The sequence below is a fragment of the Salvelinus alpinus genome, chromosome 5 (assembly GCF_045679555.1).
Source record: "Salvelinus alpinus chromosome 5, SLU_Salpinus.1, whole genome shotgun sequence".
Classification (NCBI taxonomy): domain Eukaryota; kingdom Metazoa; phylum Chordata; class Actinopteri; order Salmoniformes; family Salmonidae; genus Salvelinus; species Salvelinus alpinus.
In genome coordinates this window covers 76808511-76824355 of record NC_092090.1, presented here as the reverse complement: position 1 = coordinate 76824355, position 15845 = coordinate 76808511, and the positions used below count along the sequence as shown (strand labels likewise).

General features: G+C 42.3%; 3 protein-coding genes across 5 annotated transcripts in view; 2 read left to right on the top strand and 1 right to left on the bottom strand.

Moving 5' to 3' along the window:
- Window positions 1-19: 19 nt before the first annotated feature.
- LOC139576845 (transmembrane protein 127-like) lies at window positions 20-3259 on the top strand. 2 transcript variants are annotated; one of them, XM_071403374.1, is made up of 4 exons: window positions 20-154; window positions 558-811; window positions 893-1057; window positions 1488-3259. In XM_071403374.1, exons 2-4 carry the CDS (start codon window positions 568-570, stop codon window positions 1796-1798), a joined length of 720 nt encoding a protein of 239 aa, XP_071259475.1. In that variant the 5' UTR covers window positions 20-154; window positions 558-567; the 3' UTR covers window positions 1799-3259. The 2 variants fall into 2 exon arrangements, with proteins under 2 accessions (XP_071259475.1, XP_071259476.1); XM_071403375.1 differs by having other exon boundaries at window positions 59-811.
- A 151-nt stretch (window positions 3260-3410) lies between these two features.
- Window positions 3411-8203, top strand: LOC139576844 (coiled-coil domain-containing protein 74A-like). The gene is made up of 7 exons (XM_071403373.1): window positions 3411-6850; window positions 6946-6987; window positions 7118-7214; window positions 7334-7526; window positions 7650-7753; window positions 7836-7892; window positions 7978-8203. Exons 1-7 carry the CDS (start codon window positions 6637-6639, stop codon window positions 8111-8113), a joined length of 843 nt encoding a protein of 280 aa, XP_071259474.1. The 5' UTR covers window positions 3411-6636; the 3' UTR covers window positions 8114-8203.
- Window positions 8204-8929: 726 nt separating this feature from the next.
- Window positions 8930-15845, bottom strand: part of LOC139576842 (uncharacterized) — a 56811-nt gene continuing 49895 nt past the window's right edge. The window contains exons 19-22 of one of the 2 annotated variants that reach the window (XM_071403366.1): window positions 12278-15802; window positions 11954-12123; window positions 11618-11806; window positions 8937-11314 (exon numbers count right to left, since the gene is read on the bottom strand). In XM_071403366.1, the coding sequence (XP_071259467.1) occupies window positions 11634-11806; window positions 11954-12123; window positions 12278-15802 (3868 nt within the window). In that variant the 3' untranslated portion in view covers window positions 8937-11314; window positions 11618-11633. Of the gene's footprint in view, window positions 11315-11617; window positions 11807-11953; window positions 12124-12277; window positions 15803-15845 lie in introns of both variants that reach the window. The other variant, XM_071403367.1, reaches the window with a different exon arrangement.

Genomic DNA, 15845 nt, shown 5'->3' with positions numbered 1-15845 from the left:
CTGGTGTAAACGTTAAATCTAAAAAGAAGAAGTGATGATGAACAAGGAAACAATTTTACAGGAAGATAGCTAGCTACTTGGCTGCCTTTTGTTTTTAGCGTAATATCGTTAGTATAAGTCCTCCTTTGGGCGTTTTAGATTGCTTGAACAGATTGTGAGTATCATGTCTTCAGATTTGATATAGTATGGGTGTCAGTTCACGTTACTATTTGTTTGAAGTAAATCACAACTAGGATTTTAGACTGCTAGCTAGCTTCTGCTGCTAACAGGCCTACGTCGAGGTCTGAGCTTTGTAGCTAGCTAGACTGAAAATTGTTGGTCAATTTGTTTTGTTGTTGAGTAATTTAGCTAAGAGATTGCGCATTGTGAATAGACTTAAACCTATTTATTTGACACATTGTTACCAGTTGACCTACACTAACGTTATCGGTTTTAGTTAAGTTAGCTGATAATTTCACAGACAGAAGGACGCTTTGTCAAAACAAAAGCTGTCTGTCATTTGAAGACTGACTTAGCATAGCTATAAATCAGGCACTGACTCCTGTTTGACGACCAAGTGTGGATTGGATGACAATGTATGCACCACCGGGTACCACTGTCCCCGGAAGCCGAAGAAGGAGAGGGGGTACCGCACTGCCCAAGCAGCCAGAGCGAAGCCTGGCATCTGCCCTCCCCGGAGCACTGTCCATCACGGCTCTATGTACGGCCTTGGCCGAACCAGCTTGGGTCCGAGTTCATGGAGGGACGTGTCCCAAGCAGGAGCTTGGAGTGGCTGATGTCCTGGGATACATTGACCCAAAACTCCTGGAGGGTAAGTAATGATTTTGCCAACGGTGACTCAAAGCACCTACTACCTGTGGTTTGTGTTAACTATCACCAACTTCTTCTTCAGATTATTGTGTGAACTCCCAGACCATCTTGCTGCTAAGGGTCATTGCTGCCTTCTGCTTCCTGGGCATCCTATGCAGCCTGATAGCTTTCCTTTTGGATGTCTTTGGGCCCAAGCACCCTGCCCTCAAGATCACCCGCAGATACGCATTTGCCCACATTCTCACAGGTATGAATGGGTTTGGGCCGTGGACAAGAGAGGAAATTAGCTATTCAGCTAAAGTGTGAAAACGATTTCAAGGCAAAGTATAAACTAGTGCAGGTACCAGTATGGCAATATTTTTCCCATGGCAAAAATGAAAACACAAAGCAGACCAAACTCTTTGGTCCTTTAAAAACCTGCTGTATGTAAATAGTGTGTGCTATAGCTTGGAAATAAATACATGTGACTCTGGATGACATATTGATGTTTGTTTCCAACGTTAGGGCTGTTTTGCTAAATAAGTTCAAAATAAATTGTTTTGTTTCCTTGCCACGATACTAATGAGTATCACAATACTGGCCCTAGTAGAAACAATGGAAATCAAATAATCCCTTTCCTTTTTCCCCTGCCTGATTTTTTTTTTTTTTTTTTTTTTTTTTTTTTTTAATGGTTTTAGTGCTGCAGTGTGCCACAGTAATCGGGTTCTGCTACTGGGCCTCAGAGCTGATCTTGTCGCTACAGCAGCAGCATAAGAAGTACCACGGATCACTCATCTACGTCACGTTTGCCATTAGCTTCTACCTGGTGGCAGGGGCTGGCGGAGCCTCCATTCTGGCCACAGCTGCCAACCTGCTGCGCCACTACCCCACAGAGGAGGAGGAGCAGGCTTTAGAGCTTCTCTCGGAGATGGAGGAGAGCAGTGAAACATATCCTGCCGATTATGACATTGCCAACCAGTTCCAGCCGCCTCCTGCATACACGCCTTAATGTAGCCAGCCCGGCCACTTCTTTCTCTTACATCCATGCTTCTCTATGAGCATGTCTATTGGCCTTGTCTCAAACACCTACAGATATGTGATCCAAAAACTGTACCCAATGGATATTCTCTGCAAATACTCTGCTTTCTATAATCAACATCAACACAAATGGACACACTTATTTCTTGATTGTGGGTGCTTGAGTGCATGAAAGCTTCTTTTTACGGTGGCAGAGATTCAATACTTGATTCGTATTTTCACCACTGAAGCTTGGCTTTTAGGAATTTGCATGTATATGGCATTAAGGACTTGACCCTTACATGTAAAGCAAGAGAAACGGGTAATATATGGGGCGTTATTTTAAGAACTGTTGTACGGTTTGGGTCTACACCTGGTTTATTGAATGATCAGATGTGGCGTGAGACTCAACTTAGTGTTTGACAGTGTTTTAAGTCATGGCTTGACAAAGGTCAAGTTCGGAAGTTTGGGCTTTCCACAGTGTGGCAGTAGTATTGGGCATTGGTTTGAAGTGTTAAATGACCCGCTTAACATCAATCATTTGAGTGAACTTGGTGACTTGCCTGCCATGTGATTATAATTGGACATTTTATCAGTTAAACCTGAAAGGCACCAAGGTTAAACATACACTGAATTTTAGACATTTATTTCTCAATTGAAATGGACCATTATTTATTAACTGTCTCCCTGGTGTGGTAACTTTTTTTTTACGTGAATGCAAGGCACTGTTTTGCATTTTATTTAGTCTTAACAGTTGTGCAGTTCTGAACTTGGAAGTCAATAGGTTTTCCATATTAAGTAAGATTGGTTCGTCACAGTAGTAGTAAAAAAAAGTTATTTTACATAAACATGGCCAGTGATTGAGGCCCAAATTGTTATGAAAGTAATTCATGGAAAGCCATGAGAAATGTAAATTTTCTCATGGTTTTGCAATGTACGTTATTCACATTTTTCTTATGTTGGACAAATAGAGGAACATTATTTTCTCTTTTTAACAACTGGCAAACAGGGTAGCATGCCATTGTAGATGTAGACTCATCCTCTGTCCACAATGCATTGGTCATTTCATAAATTCAATCATTTCACTCAAATGTATCCAACTGAATGACAACTTTTATTTGTACTTTGTGATTACTTAACTTGAGTTATGTGTGTTGTCTGTGCATGAGTTCTTCCCCCTGATCCTCAGGATTGTGAGAATCTTATTGGAATCTTTTGGGATGGAATACTTCACACAAGTAATCTCAATTTGTGTTAGGATTCAGCCTTTTTTTCATGTGATTAATAATCTAGTTGTACAAGTGATTTGTTGCTCTATTGTTTATTTTGATATTGTTTCTTTTATTTTAGCCTTTCTGCTTTAATTTCATAAGTGTGTAGAAATGTTAAGTAAAATATTGTGGACAGTTTATATATAAAGCTGGTCATATTCTAAATAAAAATAAATGTCCAATTTTGTTTTAACTAATTGCATTCAATCTTAGAACTAAAGATGAAGAGATTCATTCCAAAACACTATATATGCAGTTTCAGATATGTTGGGAAATTAGCATTTTTTGGTTTAAAGAACTTATGAAAGAGATTGGGGAAAAATCTACACCATATAATCATGGCATGGAATTGTTAAATGGCAGTTTTCAAACAAATACATATCACTAAATGGTTTCATTTCAGAGAGACAATCATATTTTTTTGCAAAATGATATATGTCCGCCTCCCTCTGAGAGAAAAAAGAAGTGCTGCGAGGTTTTACACAGTCAAATGTTTTAATTAAGAACTATGCAATTTAATAATACAGTAATACAGTAATATGATATCTGTATTTAAAATATACAAGATATGAACATTCCATTCCAGCTAAACAATGGATCTAAGCTATAGTGTTTTGCAACAAAAAACTATTTTTAATACACACATCTGAAATCAGTGTTGTGGAAACTACTCTGAAGAAATAGTTCACCAAGCTACCAATTACTTCATACAGGAAGAAGTTAAGCTACACTAAAGCTACTCTTAAGAAAAATAGTTTACTTAACTAAAGTTACTTAGAAAAAATGTTCACTACTTCCAAACTTCTTTGGTAAAAAATGTATCTAAATCTGAAATGTCATAGAGTACAAATTGCAAGAACAGATCACTGTAGTCAGATGTTAACAATATGTGATTTTGCCTGTTAAATATGCAATATGCAGAAATCGCTATGCCATTTCCTGGTTGCTAAAATTAGCCTAATTTCACAAAACAAGCATAGTGTAGTGTTGAAATAGCGCACATAGAACAGATCTAATGCTTCTTAGACTTGCTTTCAGTGAGAGTGATATCTACAACTCAATTCAAAGTGAATTTGCTCGGGTCGCAAAAAAAGTTACATATTGCAGCTTTAAACACAAAGTGAGAATTAAGCTCACAAAAAGTGTTTCACGTGAGAATTAGGCAGGTCTGAAGAAAGAAAATTCTTACCTACCGTACACCCATATTTAGTTCCAATAGTTAGCTATACCTCTACATGGCAAAAAAAGTAGCCTAATTAACTACTGAAAATACTACCAAAATTTGAATTTAGTTCCAACTACCACCAAGCTACTGCAAAATGTAATTAAATTACTAGTTGAACTACACGTAGTTTACCAATGCCCAATAATGTCTAAAATCTATTAATTTAAAATCTGAGAAGAGTAATATTTTTAAGACACATAAAGGTAGCTAGCTACCCATAAGCATTTATTTCTGATGAAAAAACACGTGAAAAATTGGCCTATATGATGTTTTGGAAATAAAACATTACAGTGGAGGCTGCTGAGGGGAGAATGGCTCATAATAATAGCTGGGATGGAGTAGAATGGATGGAGTGGAGTGAATGGTATCAAACCCATGAAAACCATGTTTTTGATATCATTCCATTTACTCCATTGCAGCCATTATTATGAGCCATTCTCCTCTTAGCAGCCTCCACTGCTATTCAAATGTAGGCTGCACACAATATTTATGCAATCATGTGTGGATGTCTTGAGCAATGTGTGGTCTACAATATAATTAGGATTTAGAATACTAGAATGGACATGAACCTTCTTATGATGGGATAAAGGTCAGGGAGTTGGTCAAACATGGTTTGTCTGTGCTGTGATAAGATATTGTGTAAAATAATGAATTTGAAGAATGTATCTGCACTGTATGTTTGTTAGCTAACTATCCAGACAGTTTTAGAGGAATGATTCCATAAATGTTTCACATTAACTGCCAATATGCCAGCATTCCATTCAAACAATGCAGTCACAGCAATAGACTGGCTGAAATCAGTTGATCAGTTGATAGGACTTGGACAAGTTGTCGATGCAACAAGTACTGATATTTGGTGCGTTCGTAAATTCACTCTGGAGTGCCAGAGAGCACTCAGAGTGCGCTCTGGGCGTTCGTAAATTGAGAGCGTTGTCAGATTGTCCGTTTGTAAATTCAGAGTGTTTCACTCTCGGAGCGTTTTGCTCTTGGAGTGTTTAGAGCGCAACCTGGAAGCTCTGGCCGAGGAGTAGGGTTGGTTCGAGCGTTCTGGCCTCACAACTGCAGTCAAGCACCCAAGCTAACTGGCTAAAGCTAGCTAGCTTGTTAGCTACTTCTAGACATAAATGAGAGAACACCTCACTCTAACCATTTTACTTGCCCTAGCAGAGCTGGTTAGGCTGTTTTCATGGTATCCAGAGCGTTGGTGACTGTAACTGTGCTGCTGGCAACAATTTAATTAAGCTTTTTTGCGATGTTTACTGACACCGGCCAAATTCAACCGGTGTTGAGCGTTCGTAAATTAATCAGTTATTCTGCGCTCTGGAACACTCAGAAGAGAGTCCGAGAGAATTTACGAACGCACCCATTGTATTATATAATAGCGTACACAGTTTCCCAAGAAAACAAAAATGCAGACATTTATGGTCTGTTTACATATATTTTATAGGAGATTTATACAGAAAATGTGTATGAAACCCATTTAAACTGTATTTATAATTAGATGACAATATTTTAGGTTGACTAATTATATTACACAATTTCTGATATAATGCCTTACTTTTATGTTCCTGCATAAATAAAATCAAGGTTATGCCTCTACTGCCATTTATTCCAATTAGACTGGTTTGGAGTTCTCATTGACCAATATGGCTGTCATTTTAACTCCATTCTGGAACTTTTAGGGATTATGACATGACCCCTCTAGTAATTTAACAGGATCTATGCTGACTGTCGGTCGCTATGGTAACGACTGTTTCGTTGAAGGGAGGCAAAATTGAGACATCAGGAAGTAAGTCGAGCAGTGCGGAGTCGTCTTTTGAAGCTGAAATGTTTAAGATAAGAGAAATGTTAGCATAAACAGCCTAATCAGGACCTATTGGCCTATCTGAAAAGTTACGTATTTTTTCATGATCGTGGTCCTCTGCCATGTGTGGCTCTTGGTGCTATGAACTTAGGCTACCATGCTGCTAAGAGATATGTAGCCTAATTTTACCCAGTGGTGGGCTTGGACTGAAATAGGTGCTGGTACTTGTTTAATTTGGGCCGGTACTTTTTATATTTAGGTGAACGAACTCTGCAATACTTTTAAGCTAATATTCTATAAGAAGTGCACTATGTAACTCATGCAGTAGACAATTTTAGGTACCGGTAGTTCACTACATTCCGGTGAGCTCCTGTCCAAGTCAAGCACTGATTTTACCATTTTAAAATGGCAAACTTTGTTAGCCAGATTCATATATAGTGTTAAGTGGTACGTTAGCTAATAGTCAGGCGTGTTGTATTTTCTACTATCATGTCAAAAAATAGCAGTCCGGAACATGCCCCACTGGTCCCATGTCAGATTGTCCCCGACAATTACCACGTGACTGGCCACCGAATCCTCCACAATTGATGGACAGAGAAAGTTTCACTTTTCAATGCACCATGGATTCTGACATTAGACGAGTGGCATCATTGAAGAAGGATGTTTTATTCCTACAAAAACAGCACAGAGAAACACTGAGGAAACTGCATGAGGAAATCGAAGAATTAAAACGTGAAAATAAAGGTATAAAGTTAAATGCATCATGAGTATCCTAGTAGGCTACTGTATTATTAAATACTGTTGTAACAGCCCTAATAATTGATTTATTCAATTTGCAGAACTGCACTATCAGTCGATAATGGAGCCACAACAATCTGAAGGTATGAGTGATATTTCCTTCTGTAGTTTTTTTCCTCCCACACTATCATCCTATTGGGGAACAAATTGTAAGTGTCGCTCCCTATTGAAATGTATTCTTATACCCCCCCCCCCTTTCCCCTTGTGGTTTAGTATCTCCAAGATGCAGATCTCAAACACAACAGCCCAGCTACATAGAGCAGACCAGTCATCCTCTGCATGGTCTGCCATATCCATTAGCAAATCTAAGGTAATCATCACACTTAACACCTATATAATATCTTTCTTTAAAATATTTTTTATAATATAAGACTTTGGTGGAAGTGTTGATTGAACATTCTCTTTATTTTCCTGCACACTCGCATGCAGAGTGGATACAGCAAGCACATCTCATCTTTTAAGATCAGATTTAAATGCAAAATCAAAAAGGGGGTTGATCACATCCTTGCTTCCCCTGCGGATTGATGGTGGTCCATCTCACTCCCCCTATGCCCCCACCCTGCAGGAGTGTGAGGTCATCATCAGACAGCTCTGTAAAAACAACAACGTGCAGTCCCAGGAGGTAGGCTACAGAGAGGACCCTACTGTATCATGTTCTGCTCTCATTCCATGTCAGAATGTAAGAACACCATGTCACATTTAATCTCAGAATGTTAAAACTCTCTTCTCTCAACTTGTGTTTCAGCTGCTACGCGTGAAGGCCATCCTCAAAGACATAATAGTCAACAACAAGAAAATGTCCCAAGAGGCTTACACACTGACCAAGGCCTACCTCTCTGATGCAGACAGGTGAAATAGTCTACACAATTTATCAAAATGTTTGGAAAAACTCATCCCTAAAATAGTCTTCATATTGAATTATTTATTTCAGAGACAAAGACATTGGAATGTTTCCAAAACTAACTCTCAAGTCGCTGCCAAAAAAACTGTAAGTCAGTCATGCTATTTATAGTGTTATTGAATGTGCTCCATGATATTACTTAAAATAAGAATATTATTTTTGCCTTCTGAAGGCCCCCAGCCCCGATTGGCATGAGAGAAAGAGTAATCTTGCCAGCCATCAAACAGAGCCTAAACTCCAGAATAGCAGAGAGGCAGAAGAAGGCACAAGCTGTGCTGAGATCCCGTCTGAGAAGAGTGGTGCAGTAGGACACAGCATTATCATCACAAATTATGCATCCCTCAGTTTTGAACCAAGTGTGTTGGCTGTGAATAAAGTAAAGGTGTAAAGTCTGTGAATGATACACTCGAGTTCCATCTCACTAACTGTGACCAATAAAATGAACATGAGTGTAAACTGGATAGTTCAGGACCCTTTTCAATACTTCGATGTCAAATAATAATGTCACATTCTGGTGCTTTCAGAATAAAACCATTTATTCAATACAAACATATAAAAATGACAATAAGAACAACCAAATGTGCAGATATATTTTTTGAAACCCAGTTGGAACAAAACATTAAAAAATGTATTTAAAAAATGCAGATGTGCTCCAAATGTACAGATTTACAGCCGCTCCTTAAGTATAGTACAGGCTTCGATTCCTTTATTTTTTATTTTTTGGTTACTGTAAAACAGTTCCAGTACAGTTTTGTCATTACATAACAACAAGTCAGGACACAATTTTGTGCATAAAATGTACAACAATAAATGGAGACTTCTTATTCCAACATATAATTCATCTTAATTGAGTATATTCACAGTGTGGTTTTCACATCAATGATGTGAATTTGCATGTAAACATTGTTGCATATCAAAACCCATGTTAATAAATATACAATAATGCTAATTATGCTTGTAGTACAAAAGATAAAAAAGAAAGATGTAGATGATTAAAATATATACAGTACTTAATCTCAAACCATATTGTTATTCTTGATCTCTAATAATGTAATATACAGTGGGGAGAACAAGTATTTGATACACTGACAATTTTGCAGGTTTTCCTACTTACAAAGCATGTAGAGGTCTGTAATTTTTATCATAGGTACACTTCAACTGTGAGAGAAGGAATCTAAAACAAAAATCCAGAAAATCACATTGTATGATTTTTAAGTAATTAATTTGCATTTTATTGCATGACATAAGTATTTGATACATCAGAAAAGCAGAACTTAATATTTGGTACAGAAACCTTAGTTTGCAATTACAGAGATCATACGTTTCCTGTAGTTCTTGACCAGGTTTGCACACACTGCAGCAGGGATTTTGGCCCACTCCTCCATACAGACCTTCTCCAGATCCTTCAGGTTTCGGGGCTGTCGCTGGGCAATACGGACTTTCGGCTCCCTCCAAAGATTTTCTATTGGGTTCAGGTCTGGAGACTGGCTAGGCCACTCCAGGACCTTGAGATGCTTCTTACGGAGCCACTCCTTAGTTGCCCTGGCTGTGTGTTTCGGGTCGTTGTCATGCTGGAAGACCCAGCCACGACCCATCTTCAATGCTCTTACTGAGGGAAGGAGGTTGTTGGTCAAGATCTCGCGATACATGGCCCCATCCATCCTCCCCTCAATACGGTGCAGTCGTCCTGTCCCCTTTGCAGAAAAGCATCCCCAAAGAATGATGTTTCCACCTCCATGCTTCATGGTTGGGATGGTGTTCTTGGGGTTGTACTCATCCTTCTATTCCTCCAAACACGGCGAGTGGAGTTTAGAGCAAAAAGCTCTATTTTTGTCTCATCAGACCACATGACCTTCTCCCATTCCTCCTCTGGATCATCCAGATGGTCATTGGCAAACTTCAGACGGGCCTGGACATGCGCTGGCTTGAGCAGGGGGACCTTGCGTGCGCTGCAGGATTTTAATCCATGACGGCGTAGTGTGTTACTAATGGTTTTCTTTGAGACTGTGGTCCCAGCTCTCTTCAGGTCATTGACCAGGTCCTGCCGTGTAGTTCTGGGCTGATCCCTCACATTCCTCATGATCATTGATGCCCCACGAGGTGAGATCTTGCATGGAGCCCCAGACCGAGGGTGATTGACCGTCATCTTGAACTTCTTCCATTTTCTAATAATTGTGCCAACAGTTGTTGCCTTCTCACCAAGCTGCTTGGCTATTGTCCTGTAGCCCATCCCAGCCTTGTACAGGTCTACAATTTATCCCTGATGTCCTTACACAGCTCTCTGGTCTTGGCCATTGTGGAGAGGTTGGAGTCTGTTTGATTGAGTGTGTGGACAGGTATCTTTTATACAGGTAACGAGTTCAAACAGGTGCAGTTAATACAGGTAATGAGTGGAGAACAGGAGGGCTTCTTAAAGAAAAACTAACAGGTCTGTGAGAGCCGGAATTCTTACTGGTTGGTAGGTGATCAAATACTTATGTCATGCAATAAAATGCAAATTAATTACTTAAAAATCATACAATGTGATTTTCTGGATTTTTGTTTTAGATTCCGTCTCCCACAGTTGAAGTGTACCTATGATAAAAATGACAGACCTCTACATGCTTTGTAAGTAGGAAAACCTGCAAAATCGGCAGTGTATCAAATACTTGTTCTCCCCACTGTATGCTTAATTTGGGAATATGTTTAACCATATTTGTGAACTACCTTATTTTTGACAAAGGTAAAGCAAAGATGCCACACAACCTTTCCCTGACATGAACAACATAAGATATTCAAGTCAAGAAATGTCAGCATGAATTCTTTTTCATATGATCGAGGATTAGGATGTTGAGTTTTTAATGGTACCAAAAATATAAGGTTTAATTGTCTAGGGCTACAGTACATGAACACATTTACACTGTTAACTCTTACAAGCAATCACTCAACACTTTCCTGTTAGTCTGAAATACTCTGCTGAGAAAACTGAGGATGATTACAAACACATAAATGAGGGAGATTCACCTGTGACAAGATTGTAATTGGGAAATTAATTTTTAAAAGTTTTTCTACCCAGGTAATGATGCAATACAAAGATGAAGCCTCGCTCACTCAAAGCACAATCCATTTCCCTTGGGGATTGGTGACTCTAAATGCAAAATAGTGTTTGTGTTGATTACACAAAACACAAGAAATATAAATATCCAGCATCTCATAATAGGCTTCAAACAGATCAAAGTATTATTCTGTGTCAATAATAATGGCACACAACACAACTATCAATATCTGTGGCAATTGGTGTGTACAATGTGCGCCATATGATCAAGCAGCATATCCGGTCTGTCAGTTGGTTATACTTTTGACATTGTTCTGTCCACAGAAGATCCAGTTGAACTGTTGAGGATATGGATTTTGTACATATAAAAAGTAGGTATCATGAAGCTTCAATAAAGATATCCAGCATTTATCGAGGACCACAGTGCTGTATTCTGTGCATCTGAGAAACTATTTGCTTCCTTTCTTTGAAATATCTGAAACACAAAATGATAGAATACAGCACACTGTTAAATACATTCCCAGGACAAACAATACATCAAAATACTGCAAGATTATCATTCCATTAGCTAGTACTGCCTGCCTTTGTCCCTGACAATTTTCATGCATCTGTTGTGAAATTGTGCATTGCTTAAAAAGACAGCGTTTTAAAATTTAAGGAAAAAGTGAATGTACAATTTCACAACAGAGAGGGAAGAAAACTGTCAGGGACAAAGGCAGGCAGTGAGAGGTGAAAGAGAAGGTGAGAGGGTAGCAGTAGCAGGCAGAGAGGAACGGACCAAGGTGGGCAGGCGGTTAGAGGAGCGCTGAGTTGGAGTCTGTGTCGGGGGGGAGGCAGGGATCACTGGTGCAGGAGGTTTCCTGAGCGCGCCTGTACTCCTGGTACTCCAGGCGGAGTGCGTTGAAGCGCGCCTCACTTAGGGAGCGACTGTATTGGCAGCGAGGTGGGTTGGAAACTGGTGAACTGACTGAGGGAGGCGGGCGGGAGGGAGAGGAACAGCATGGAATGGGAGAGTCATGGGTACAACTCACATCACCACAACAAAAGGTACAAATTAATTCACACATGTTATGATACATTCAGTGTGGTGAATAATAACATACTATTCTCTTACCATTCCTGTGGCGGTCCTGGAGGCCAGGTGCAGAACGGGGTCCATCATGCCTGCCCTCCCCCCTGCCCCGTCCTACCCCTGCCTGTGGCTTCATGACCTCCAGGACTTCCGAGTCCACACAGACATCAGTGGAATCCCACTCATAACTCTCATCAACTGATGTGTTCCTTCTATTGACAGACACACAAAACAAGTGGTCAGTCAGACATACACAGGACAATAACAATAGTTTAACAGTATATCAATAACATATTTGCAATATCCTAAATTTTGGGGTCTGTGAAGAAATCTCTGTGTGATGTTGGACTGGTGCGGTAGTTTCACCTTTTCTTTCTCCGCTCAAGTAGATCCATCTCGGCTCTGTGTCTCTGTGTCTCACATTCCTCGGTTGTCTCTGGGGAGCTGAGAAGGGTGGGAGTGATAGAGAGGGACTGGCGGAGGAGGCCAACGCTACCTCTCCCACTGCTCTGGCTGGCATAACTGGCCCTCCCTCCTTCCCTGTTATCTCTCATCTCCACCTCGGCCCCCGCCCCCTTACCCATCCCTCTCTCTGCTTGTCTATGACTGTCTACATCTCTGGGTGGGAAAGGGCCACCATGGTAGGGTGAGGGCCAGCTATACATCCGGGGCAGGTTGGGCCTCGGTGGGCCCCTCTTGGACTCTATCGGTCTGGGGTAGTCCCCCCTCATGCCTGGTCTGGGTGGATACTGGGGTATTGAGAAATCCATAGGGACATATATGTGCTGTACAGACCTCAGGGCATCTTGATATGTGATAGGCGACCTGGATACATCAGGATAAGCACTGGCCTGTCTACGCAGATCAGATAGGTCTCGTCTAGCAGAGCCAGGGGGTTGACTTGGTGGGTACATGGAGGAGCTGAGGTAGGTATAGGAAGAACTGGCTAGGGATCTGTCATACCGAGGCCTCTCCAAGGATATTTCAGCATACCTAGCCCTTTCCAAGCTGCTTACACTCGGCCGTCTAAAATGGACACCTTCTTGCCACAAGGGGCCTGGCCTGGAGAAGGAGGATGCAGGGGTGCGTCCTAAACTATAGGACTTGGCCTGGATGTCTGGTTTTGGGAACTTATCCCAGTAACATTTCTCTGAGACATAAGTCCTTGGGCTTTCAAAATGCTCCCATTTCTGTGACCCTAAGCTGATGGACTTCTTCAGAAATGGACGAGGCTGTCCCATGCCTGAGAGTGTTCTGCAGGGGCCGATGCTCAGAGATTTCTTCATGAATGGTGCATGGGGTTGATGGATCTTAGAGGCTATTTTATTAGTCCTGTTGCCCTGAGAATGAAGTGTTTGGACTTGTTCTGAAGCTGACTCTGGTTTACCGGCAAAAGTGTCCGGGTGTTTTGACACAACGTCTGCCATGCTTTTATCTGCACTAACCAACGTCTGGACTGGACTTATACCTATTCTCGATAGTTGTCTCTCTGAGGCTGTGGTCTTTTGACTAATCAGTGGTTGCGACTGCTCATGGTTGTGATGATAACTCCCTGTGAGTTCTGAACAAGGTGATTGTTTTTTTGACCAGTCTGGAATCCCAGCTTTGTGGCTTGAATCTCTTGCTTCCACTTGCAGAGAGTATCTATAGGCTGGCTTCTCAACTGCTTCTGAAGTTCCTGCTGGACCAACAGAGTGTCTGTTTTCTAAAAAAGAAACTTTTTGGGGGCATGAACTTGTCTCAAGGTTCTCCTGCACATGAACTGCCCAGTTTTTTGGAACCACATCTGGCTTACCTTCCAGAGAAGTCTCTGTCTGTGGCTCTACGCTTTGGCAAGTAGTGACTGTGAGTTCAGATTCATCCCCAGAGTCATCCACACTCATCTCAATGAAACCCGGGAGGCTTAAATACTCCAGAATTGCACTTGTCTGCAGTGGGGACATTTTGGAAGCCTGGTTTGTCTGCTTGTTCTTGAAAGACTCCGAGACTCTGGCAACAGAGAACTGGGACTGGTCACTATCACACTCTTCCAGAAGAGTTAAGTGGGAAATGCGACTGGGGCTGTCACTAAAAAGCGCCCTATCACTCCTTCTGGAGCGTGCCCTGACACACTCTCTCTCCTGCTCAGGGTATAACAGTGAACTCCGAGGGTCATTCCCAATCTTATCATCTCTCACTTTCCCTTTAGCCCCTGCTTTGTGGAGCTCATAGGGCAAAGTAGAATAACTAGAAGGACTCTGATTTACTCTCTCCTTAAGGCCATCTATCGTCTCTGTTTTCTCAGACAGACTATATGATGCAGTGCCTGGGTAAGGCTGAACAGGACTTGTGGCTCTTACTCGATCTGCTGAAACAGATCTGACACTTTCAGCTGCTGGCTCCAGATGCTGTGTACCATAAGCAAAGGACGATCTTGGTTTTAAGGCACCTCCCCCTGGTTGCTTCTTTTCCCTCCAGCCTTCCTCAACCATAGAGCTTCTACGATACGTGTCCTGCTCTCTTTCTACAGTTCTGTCAGGATTCCTCGACCTGGCTCTGCTTCTGGCTGTTCCTCGACCAATAGGTGGGCTTTCTGATGTAGGGGAGAGCAGAGATAGAGTGATGCATTGAGTGGCTGGGGAGCATGAGCAGTCTTCAGGTAGCGAGTCCTTCATGGCCGACCCAATGTGACATTGGTGAGGATGTTGGAACCTTGGTGTGGTGCTCTCTAAGGGGCTCTGCACTGGGATAAGGCTGTTGATAGAGGTGACTGGGCTGATGTCCCATTGGATGTAGGAGGAAGGGAGCCGGTCCATTGGGCTGCTCGTGTTCCCAAAGTAGCAGGCCCTCCTATAGTCCGACAGCTGATGGGTCTGTCCGGAAGCCCGGTGGGCTTTGGGACGTAAGGTAATGTCTTGTGGCTTCCATATAGGATCTTCAGCCCCTGAACTATCCAGTTCCCTGTTAGGGCTTTCTGCCTTTTCAGGCTGCCTTTCCTCTTTCTCCCGCTCCCTTGCCCTCTGGCTGGCGGTATAGTTCTCCAGCTCCCTCTCCATCTCCTCCCTCTCTTTGGCCAACTGCAGACACTTGCTGAGGTTATCCCGCTCTTGTTCACTTGTATCAATCTGTGAGACCAGTGTGCTGGCGTTGGTCAGCTGGCTATCTCTCCCCATGGGATGGTAGCCTGCTTGGTGATGCCTGTCCCTCTCCAGCTGTCTGGCTCTCCTGCCCAGGCTGGGGAAGATGTCCTCTGGGTGCCCAGCATGGTATCTTTTCAGGGAGTCACAGGCTCTCTTCTCACTGCTGTCGGAGTAGAAGCTGTCTCTCTCCAGCAGAGCCTCTGAGATGCCCTGCTCGTCATCAGAGTAGAAGCAGCCGTGACGGGAGAAGTTCCTGGCCATGGCCCTCACTCTACCCGGGGAAGCAGGGGGCTTGCTGAGGTCAGTAACCTCCACTGTAAGGGAGGAGTCCTTTCTCTCTCCCCTCTCAGAGCTCAGACTGCTGGACTTTGGAGAGTCTTTGAAAGATGTCTGATTGCTCCCTGTGCCGCTATCTCTCCCATTGGTTTGGGTTTGTAGGGAGACTGTTTTCACGTTTTTCTTCATGTTGGAAAGAGTAGATCCCTCTAGCAGGGGCTGGACTATGAAACGTCCATCTGGGCCTCTTGAGATGGACTCCAGAGCAGAGGGTGAGGGGGCATTACCCCCCAGGTGGCTCTCAAAGATGGTGTAGTGGGGTGGGGGAGAGGAGCTGGACAGGAGCTGACTACGCTGGTCCTGGTACTCTCCACGGCTGCCTTTATCAAAGGAGGAACGGTCAGACTGGGAAGATGAGGAGTTGGGGAAGAAAGACAGGGGAGGACACAGCTTTATCTTCAGAACGCTGTCAGGGCTGTCAGAAGGCGAGCGAGCTCTGAGGAAGAGAGAAGAGTCATAGGAGAAGTGATGAGTTCAGT